This window comes from Cynoglossus semilaevis, chromosome 18 (assembly GCF_000523025.1).
Source record: "Cynoglossus semilaevis isolate Cse_v1.0 chromosome 18, Cse_v1.0, whole genome shotgun sequence".
NCBI lineage: Eukaryota > Metazoa > Chordata > Actinopteri > Pleuronectiformes > Cynoglossidae > Cynoglossus > Cynoglossus semilaevis.
This window is the reverse complement of record NC_024324.1, coordinates 14273029-14282963: the sequence shown is the minus strand read 5'-3', so window position 1 is coordinate 14282963 and position 9935 is coordinate 14273029. Positions and strand designations below refer to the sequence as shown.

Here is a 9935-nt window from a genome sequence, read left to right as displayed (position 1 = left end):
ACCAGTTATGATATTATTCTTCCAAGCAACCCATGATGCACTTTGAAAAATAGTTTTCCACATCATTACTTGAATGGGATGAGTGAATAGGGGGCTTTACTTACGAATACTGTGACGCAACTTTTAACCGAGTTCAGGGTGCCAACGATAGTTGTTAGTTCAAAAGTTTGCCGTTTAAAAAGCAACATATCATCCACAATTTTGTAATGTGTACTTATGTAAGGCAGTGTTTCCTAATCTTTTCGAGGCCACAGCACATATTTTGTGTAACATTTGCACAACCAAACAAAAATGTCACACAAAAAAAACAAAAACGTATGCGTAATGAAGTATAATTCCAAACAAAAATGTCACACAAAAAAAACGTATGTGTAATGAAGTATAATGGTCTTTTAGTTTCTATTTACTTACTCAACAAGAATCCCTGACCTGTTTAGTTGAACACAACCCTGATCTACTTGCAGTAATTAAAGAAAGACTCGCGCAGAGATTTTCAACAGCTGAGATTCCCTTCTTTTTAAGATTTTTAAATAGCCATCTGCTAGCACCTAGCAGAAGAGTATTCAATTGATCTGTCATTCTTGAATAGACAAACTAAGAAGCATTTAAAAAAAAAAAAAGGATTCGGATCAATCGAGTGAAATTAGATCATTTTCCACGGCGCACTAATGTTACTCGGCACGGTCTTGCGACTGGTGTAATGTACATGTGCATAGTCAACAATTGTAGTTGATCAAAGAAACGAATTAAATCTGCCCAAAAATCTCAAAATATGTAAGTTGCTAACTACTGTCCATACTCGTGCTCGTAGGTACGAAAGAAGTGCTGATTTCATTCAATTTTCCTTCAAAGTATATTGTTCAGACTGATTTAATACTTGACTTCTTTTTTTTCCTTTTTATTTTACTCTTTGTTGTTTCATATTCATATTGCATATTTTATGTGCTTGAAAAACTTAAAAATAAATGTTATGAATAAAGATTAAAAAAAAATAATTTTGTGTTTTTCTCTGCACCTTTTGCGTGGAATGTGTGACAGGAAACGTTATTGATTTCATTACTCACTTTAAAACCTAAACTTGATGCGGACTCCATTGCATCTACCTACTGTTGTTGTAATTTGAATACTTTTTGTTCTATCTGTGAACCTATAAGGACTTCCTTAAAAAGAGTTTTTTTTTTTTTTTTCATTTCAGTGTGATTTCCTGCTTTAATAACGTTAGCACTTTAGCTTTAGCAAGTGCACCATATTGGTCAATGAACAGAGAGAGAGAGAGCGAGAGAAAACGAAGAATTTCGTTCTTCCATGTGGGTATAATGATATAATGTACCCTTGGAATTCGATGGTTCTAATATTAAACAACATTTCATATGCCTTTCTTTTTACAAATGTAATGTAATGTAATGTAATAAGCATGAAAAGATTTAAATATGATTACCACTTGCCCATAATTAGCATATTAGCCTAGTTGTATGTTGTTTCCTATCTTAAGAGTTCAAGAATAAAGGAAAAGCCCAAATTATTACGGGGTGTAGTTTTAGGCCACAGAGCATTGACGCTGATGAAGAAACAAATACAAAAAAATACAAAAAAATATAAATAAATGGTAAATTATACTGAACGTAGGAATTAGGAACAGGTTACACTGATAATAGTACACAATGCTTTTAATTTGAAACAAATGACCGGAAGAGGGACTGTTGATGGGCCGCTATAAGGTCAGTCGAGGATGCGGGAATGAGCGTCGACAGTGGTGAAGTTACATTCTGTTTTACCGCGTCGGAGGTCTTCGTCGGTAAGTTTTCTGATACGTCGCTATCTTGGTATACCATTTCATCATTATTGTTTCTAAAATACATTTTAATTGTTGTTATTACTTTGTGTTGCATTTAAAACGGCTTTCTGTCGTCCCCTAGCTGCTTTTTTATCGTTTAATAGCAACTTCAATATATTTAACACTTGTTGGTGCCGCGAATTCGTACAGCTCCTGCTCTGTTAAACCACAAACGCTAAAATTCAAACTCAAATACATTCAAATGAACTCAAACACATAAACCTTAATGAAATTATTTGACGTTCGCGTGTGATTTGTGAATCACAATTGCTGTTTATGTGCTATTTTACCGAGACATTTCCCTCGTTTAAATAGCGGTAATATCAATCGTTTCTGAAATGTAAACCATATCTATGCCAAAATTATCAGATTTCCCTATTGACTTAACGCAATGCTTTGTATTTTTTTGTTATCGCTTGCAGTGTTACGATCTGCATTCGTAGTTTCAAGTTAACTTTTGCTCGTTTGCCCGTTGCGTTTCTTCGAGAATAAGCTTTTATTTCGCTGCCGCTCACTAAGATGTCCGCTTTATACCCTGCTGTGGAGTGGATTCAGTCACTGAATAGAAATTAGCCTATGAAGTGACACTTGTGAGCTGTGACGCTGCATGTGCAAATGAGCGGCCATCAACCTCCCTGCTTGATTCTTCCTGCGTCTTTTATTCTGAGTTCATCCCTGCCCTGGGGGTTGTAGAAGTGACTTGTTTAATGTTGGGGGGTTTTTTTGTCATGCAAATGTCATGATTTGTTTGAGGGGACTGACTTATTGTGCATGTTTTGACCCCATCCAGACTTGAAAGATCTGCCCCCCTGAGGATCATTTCTGCTTCCGCGCCTCCTGACCCCTGCAAGATGGGCAATGGATTTTCCGAGCACCACTTCCCGTTGTCACGTCTCCCCTCGTTCCAGACGCAGCACGTCGTTATTCTGGGTCTGGACTGTGCGGGAAAGACCACGGTGCTGTATCGTCTGCGTTTCAACGAGTTTGTTAACACCGTCCCGACGAAGGGTTTCAACGCCGAAAGGATCAAGGTCTCCCTCGGAGGACGCAGAGGCCGAGCGTGCTTCCACTTGTGGGACGTCGGTGGGCAAGAGAGGTTGCGTCCGCTGTGGCGCTCCTACACGCGCTGCGCGGATGGCATCGTGTTTGTGGTGGACTCTGCGGACGCCGAACGCGTCGAGGAGGCCAAGAGCGAGCTGCACAAAATCACGCGTCTGGTCGAGAACAAGGGCGTGCCGGTTCTGGTGGTGGCTAACAAGCAGGACCTGAGGAACTCGCTTAGTCTGGCTGACATGGAGTGCATGTTGGCTCTTGGAGAACTAGGCGGTAGCACACCTTGGCACCTTCAGTCCGCCTGTGCCATCATTGGTGAGGGACTGCTGGAAGGACTACAGACACTGTATGCTATGATCACGAAGAGGAAAGCGATTCAGCGGCAGCAGAAAAGGAGGAAGCGATGACGCCGTAGCTGCAAAGGCAATGGAACGTACTTTTTTACTAGCCTAGTATGAACATTTCGTAGTAGAACACATGGCACGCTATTGATTTCTACGGAGGGTTGACCATAGGTGTTGTGGACAGAAATGTTTTCATGCCCCCCCTGTCCCCGACCCATGCAAATTGAAATGCTATTTAGGTGTTGTGGACAGAAATGTTTTCATCCCCACCCCCTGACCCCGACCCATGCAAATTGAAATGCTAATAACGTATATTTTTTTTATCTGTACAAACCACTGTATGAGTTGCTGCCACCTAGTGACTGGAGGCTTGTTATCATTCATGCATTATACCAGTGATACACTTCCCCCGGCACCTCACCACGCCTCCCCATGGGGGGTCCCGCCCCACTATTTGAGAGTTACTGGTGTACTGTATTATATGTAACCAAATGATATGCAGCTGAAAAGTTTGATGTATTTTCCAGTCGAGGTTACTTTACGTTTGACAACAGCTACATTTCATAAACAATACAATACACCTGGAAGTCGTATTTATTTATATAAAAGAGTGGCAGAATTGGAATGCTGTCATTAAAAAAATCATCATCTTATACAATGATCCCACAGGGACGGGGGTATATATACCCAGGGCACCAGGTGACGCGAGTGAGACTGATGACAGAGACACATGCATGAAATATCAATTAATTTTGAACAGTGATTACCGTATACTCCAAACTATAAGTCACGAGAGTGGCAGAATTGGAATGCTGTCATTTAACATCAATTAATTTTTAACTGTGATTACCGTAAACTCCAAACTATAAGTCACACTTTTTTTTTTCATCCTTTTGCTGGGTTTGCAACTTGTACTCGGGTGCAACTCATATTAACATATAACATATACATATAACATACAGCAACTTGTACTCGGGTGCAACTCATATCAAGACATATAATTTCACGTTTGTTATTTTCACACTGACAGCCGCTAGAGGGCACTGTTCCAACTTATACTCCGGAGCGACTTAAGATATGTTTTTTCTTCTTCATTATGCATTTTTTTGGTCTGGTGCGACTTATACCCCTGAGCGACTTGTAGTCCGTAAAATACGGTCTACAAAATATATTAAGTATATTTAGGCATACAAAAACATACATATTTAAAACTGTAATAAATGTGTTCTTTTTTTGGAGTTAATGTGGTTTTTTTTAACTAGAACTTAACAAGATCAAGTGGTCAAGATTAAAGAATAAGTTAAATTACGTTCCTCCTTTTTACATGAATGCCAACATTTCGCGCCGTACAAATCAAAGGTAAATAAAGCTAGCAACCATGCTCGCCATGGTTATTTGAGCAGAGATCAAAGACTGATTGTACTTGTTGAAAGAGTATTTACTCTACTGCATTTATTTTCAGCCTTCGGCGATAAAAAAAAAAAAAAACCCCAAATGAACTTTTTAATTTGATATCGACGTTAGCTTTACTGGTTAGCTAAGGGCTACAGGAGCTATGGCTAAAGTGGACAGAAGATCAGGCAGAGTAACTCTATGAAATTAAAAGACGCTGTCGACTTAGCATTGTTGCTAGCGGTTAGCAATGCTTTGCATTTCTCAAGCATGCTGTAGTAGGCAACGTTATTATCAGAGTGCAGTCGTAATATATATATATGTATGTATATATATATATATACATACATATATATATATATGTATATATATATAGACTATATATGTCCATGTAATAACACGGTCAAGTTATCACTACATGTTCTGTAGGCGTTCAGGATCGAGTTACCAGACAGGATATGGACTTTCTAAGTCAGCGGTGTCAAACATACGGCCTGCGGGCCAAAGCCGGCCCATTTAAGGGTTCAATACGGCCCGCTTGATGAATGTTAAAAGTGAAAAAAACTAAGAAAAAAAACACTGCATGTTACTGATGTTTTCACAAATATTCATTTTTTATATGTATTATATTTATATTACTTGCTTTAACATATTATTATTACTTATATTACTTACTTGGAAACAAAGGAGGAAACATAAATTTATTGTTATTTATAGTTTAATTATGTTACAATTGTACAGGTCCGGCCCACTTGACGTCTCTATGTGGGCCCCTGAACCAAAATGAGTTTGACAGCCCATGTCTAGGTATGAATGTGAGTGGAGATGATTGTTCTTATCTATTTGTGGTCCTGCAATCTCTTACCAGTGACTTCAGCTCCGCCCATGACCCTGAAAATAATGAAGCAACAGAAGACGGTTGAACGAATGTGACTAGAGATGTAGTATCTTTTGGGTATTATTAGTAAAATTTAGCCGAATGAATTCATGTCAAGAATTGAAAACTTTTGAGAACGCGCAATGCCACGTCCACGCGATCGGATGCGTATACTTACTGTAAGGGAACTGATCGTGTGGGAGAACCGCTGCAGTTGATGAACCTTCTTACCTCACTTGTAAAAAAAAAATAAAGTTTTTTTTTTTTGTATGTGACTTTTATATTCAAGTGAGCTTTCAATGGACAACACAAATGAAGTTTTTTTTCAGAGGAATATTTATCTCCTGGTTCGGTTCGGTTAAGTCCAGTCACAGTGTATACATTTTCATTCAAAAAAACATTTGATTTTACATTCATGCAATTTTTAAACCCGTCCACAATTAGTGCTAACAAGAATGGACTGCTCGTCTGCGAAACAGACGTACGCTGCGATCGCATTTTCACAGCATCAACTACGTTTTTCTTTTAGTGGCACTGAAAAACAAACGAATGTCTGCTAAACAGATTTCTCTCTGCTTAACTTCGGAAACAGAAACTGGCGTCGTCGGGCAACGAGCCCGATGAAGATCTGCGAGAGCGGTGTCCGTAACGTTGCATTACCGCCTCCTCTCTTCGTCCTCCTCTGGAAGACTTCATCGCGAAGACTCGCCATAGTTTCTGACAGAGTCTCGGGTTACTTGACCAGGCGTATCCGTCTGATGTGGGGCAGTTCAGTCCCTCTGAAAGACAGGTATCTGCTCTCAGTGGAAGTCTGAATGTTTCTGCGATTGTTTTTGGTCCAGCTGGGCAGTACGCTTCCCTGAACAGACATGTAGCAGCTATTCTCCTCCCTACACTGAAGGTTTTTCTTCGACGGCCGAATCTGTTTAGACAGCGGCTGTCCATAAACAGACATGTAGGAGCTGTTCTCCTCCCGACATTCACCGGTCGCCTTGCTAAATTTGGTCCAACTACCCAGTTCGTGTCCATGAATGGAAGTGTAGCTGCTCGACACCTTGGAACATTCGATGTTTTTCTTTGATGGTTTGGGCATTTCTATGGACAGCGGGTGTCCCTCAAAAGATATGTAGTTGCTCCCTTCCTTGGTCTTAAAGGACTCACACCGTTTTATTCTAAAGAGCGGGTGCCCGGCGACTGAGATGTACTCGTTCTCTTCTTTTTTCTGTTGCGTTCCTCTATTCGCATGCTCTTTGCGCTTTTTAAACTCCATGGTATTGGTGAAATGCAATACTCACTTATGAACAAATGTCTCTAGTGATAGCAGTGCCCTATTTATGGTAGTTGGCCTCCATAATGTTGCACTATGGCCTTCGCCTAGATTTATTTTCAACTCAACTCAACTATTACGTTGACTTGCCCCCAAAAAAGAAAAGCCATGTAGGATCAATATGTGACATCAGTAAAATATGTGACATCATCGGAATATGTGGTCAAGATCAAACAAGAGTGATGTCAGAAAGATCAAAGGGTTAGCACTACTGGGTCAGTATCACAGGGAAATAGACTGAGGAGACGGGGACACAAACAGCCGTAAAACGCCAGACCTAACATCACCTTCCGCGCAGTCCTGTTCTTAGCAGAATTTTCGCTGAAACGATGCCGAAAGGAAAGGGTAAGAAAGGCGGCAAGGGCTCCGCAAAACCCAAAACCGCCGACGACAAAGACAAGGCATTGTATGTGATAGAGATAGGACATTTGAAAGAGCAGCTGGAGAGATGTCAGCTGAGATGCAATGACATAGAGAGTAACAACATTGCCCTAAAGTCCGAGTTGAGTACACTCGAAAAAGAGAAAAATGACGTCGCCGACTTTCTCCAAAAGTCCATTGTGAAGAGGGAGCAGAAGGTGGAAACCGTGATGCAGCGAATGGATAATCAGCATCAGGAAGCTGAGAATGAGAAAAAAGCCCGGCAGAAGGAATTTGACCAGCAAAAACTGGAGCTTGAGAATCAGGTAGAAGGAATAAGAGTAGAGAGGGATGAACTCAGGAAACGAATGGCTAGTCTGGAGGAATTCCGCATTCAGAGGGAGCAGCTGATGGCCAGCATGGACGCTCTGGAGAAGGAGTTGGCCCTCGAGAAAAAGGACCACGTTGATGACATCCATAAACTAGAGATGGATGCCCTGCTTGAAGGAAAGAAAAGGGACCAAAAGCTTGAGAACCACCTGAAATACATAGACGAAAAAGTGAAGGACATGGTCAACGCCAAGGTTTCTGACCTGACCAAGAATACCTTTCAGGAGAACGCCGAGGTCAGCGCCAAGTTTATTCAGCTGACGGAAGAGGCAAAGGTCCTGACAAAGACCAACTGCGCTCTGCGCGATCAAAACAGCCAGCTCAACGTGGACGTGGAAAGCCTGGAACAAATGCTGGCCGAGTTGTCACGCAAAGGCGGCATTCGCAAGAAGGTGGTGGCACAGCTGGGAGAGAAGTGTCAGCAGCTCCACGGGGAGGTCAAAGTCTTCAAACAGGAGTACCAGCACCTTCAGGCCAAGCACAAAGACTGCCTCCACATTATCCGTACCGAGATGGGGGCGCTGAAGAAGGAGCGGAAGGCCCTCATCGAGGAGCTGAGCCAAAAGCAAGACGAGATCGCTCAAATGAAGGTCGCGCTCAAGAAAGAGAGGAAGAGATGGATGACCTGGTGGCGGATATTATCGTGGAAAATGCCAACAGTGTCAAAGCCAGAGGGCAACACGGATTGGTCCAAATATTTTGAAGAGGACGACGAAGACGACGGAATGCAGAGAGAAGAACAACCGCAGAACGAGGCAGGTAGAGGGATCGGGGAACGTACTGATCCCAGCGTGCCAGAATGATGGGAACCTAAACCTGAAACCAAACGCTCCTTACTCTGTATACACAGCTAACAATGCAAATGACATGGAAAGGAATCAACATTAAAAAAAGAAAAAAAAAATCGAAACGTGTGTACAAAACCCGATTTCCAATCGACACAGTAAGCTCTCGCAAAACTGTAACTACTGGCCACTCGTTACCATATGAAATGAGTGTAAGACTCTCCAGCGACTGGGGCATAAATCCCTCTCCCAACCCGGAGTGGGATTGCCGGCAGTATACTGGGGCATAAATCCCTCTCCCAACCCTGAGTGGGATTGCCCAATCACCAGCAGCTGAGTAAACACTCACACACCAGGAAACGAAAAACCAACCCACTCCAGTAACCCTGCAATCAACTGTATTTAACACTATTTTTGTGTATTTTATACAAACATAACTGTACAACTGTAAATGTATGTATTCATAACCCATACCATATGGTTTCCATTAAAGTTTTTTTGGAAAAAGTAAAATGGAAACAATCGACGGTTAACGTTGTAGACACACTGGGGGGGGGCAATGAACTTCTGATCTAAATCAGTCACAAGTTGTCTCATTGCAGTGCATTGCAACGCATCAATTTCATTTTCACTTGATGCCACTAGATGGCGACAGACACACTTTACCTTTACAGGACGGTAGCCCTGTCTCTCCACTTTTGGCCACACTAAAAGTACAGCTTTTATTTTGAAAAAAAAAAATAAAATAAAATAAGATGTGTTTTCGAAACATTTAGGCTTTTTTTGTACTGACATTATAAGACAATAAGTATATTGAAATTAAATTTAAGACTAACTTAGTTGGCATATGATTTGAATGATATGTTGAAGAACCATTGATTGTTATGAGTGCAAGGTACATATGGTATGACAACAGACCAAAAAAACCACAAAGGTTGGAAACTGTAGATTTTACTAAAGTTATCTAATAAGCGTGGACATAAAGACACAGTAAACTATCAAATTTATTATATATATATTTATATATATATATATATATATATGAAATATTTGGCACATTTCCCATTGAAAGTATAATCGACATATTTCCATCTGAATTCTTTCAGGATTTCCTGACTTAAAAGTTACTATTACACATTGATATGGCTCGAGCAAAAAACGGGGATTCCGCGGGAGGAATTATTAACTCCATGACCAACCAAGACAGGGCAGAGTCCAGGAGGGATGGAGTCCCAACGTCACCAGCGGTGGCTCTACTGTCACCGCTCGTGTTTGCACATAATGTCTCTTCTGTCCACAACTGCTATACCGGGCATGCTCAGCTCTTTTGGAGACACGTCTGCGTAAAATTCGGCCACAACAGGGCAGTGATTGGATGCCACACCACCCCATGACCAGTTGTCAGGGATCCAGGGGTTGGTCAAACCCTCTCGAACGACCATGCACCGGCCTGTAGGAAGGAGAGACAACTTGGTAGGTATGCAGTCCTACAGAGGCAGGTGGAGTAAAAGTATCGAATTTGACCATCCATCCTATATATATATATATATATGTATATGTATATATATATATA

At 41.2% G+C, this 9935-nt stretch overlaps 3 protein-coding genes across 3 annotated transcripts in view; 2 read left to right on the top strand and 1 right to left on the bottom strand.

Moving 5' to 3' along the window:
- The first annotated feature begins 359 nt into the window (after positions 1 to 359).
- Positions 360 to 3464, top strand: LOC103394690 (ADP-ribosylation factor-like protein 4A). The gene is made up of 2 exons (XM_008332109.3): positions 360 to 1795; positions 2625 to 3464. The coding sequence occupies exon 2, from the start codon at positions 2686 to 2688 to the stop codon at positions 3292 to 3294; it is 609 nt and encodes a 202-aa protein (XP_008330331.1). The 5' UTR covers positions 360 to 1795; positions 2625 to 2685; the 3' UTR covers positions 3295 to 3464.
- A 3561-nt stretch (positions 3465 to 7025) lies between these two features.
- Positions 7026 to 8634, top strand: LOC103394689 (cilia- and flagella-associated protein 157-like). The gene has a single exon (XM_017041238.2). The coding sequence runs from the start codon at positions 7157 to 7159 to the stop codon at positions 8378 to 8380; it is 1224 nt and encodes a 407-aa protein (XP_016896727.1). The 5' UTR covers positions 7026 to 7156; the 3' UTR covers positions 8381 to 8634.
- Positions 8635 to 8743: 109 nt separating this feature from the next.
- Positions 8744 to 9935, bottom strand: part of eepd1 (endonuclease/exonuclease/phosphatase family domain containing 1) — a 16546-nt gene continuing 15354 nt past the window's right edge. The window contains exon 7 of the mRNA XM_008332107.3: positions 8744 to 9812. Coding sequence (XP_008330329.1) covers positions 9622 to 9812 — 191 coding nt within the window. The 3' untranslated portion in view covers positions 8744 to 9621. The remainder of the gene's footprint in view (positions 9813 to 9935) is intronic.

Excerpts from the sequence above, each read along its gene's own strand:
- LOC103394689 (XM_017041238.2), top strand. The coding sequence starts at position 7,157 with ATGCCGAAAGGAAAGGGTAAGAAAGGCGGCAAGGGCTCCGCAAAACCC.
- LOC103394690 (XM_008332109.3), top strand. The coding sequence starts at position 2,686 with ATGGGCAATGGATTTTCCGAGCACCACTTCCCGTTGTCACGTCTCCCC.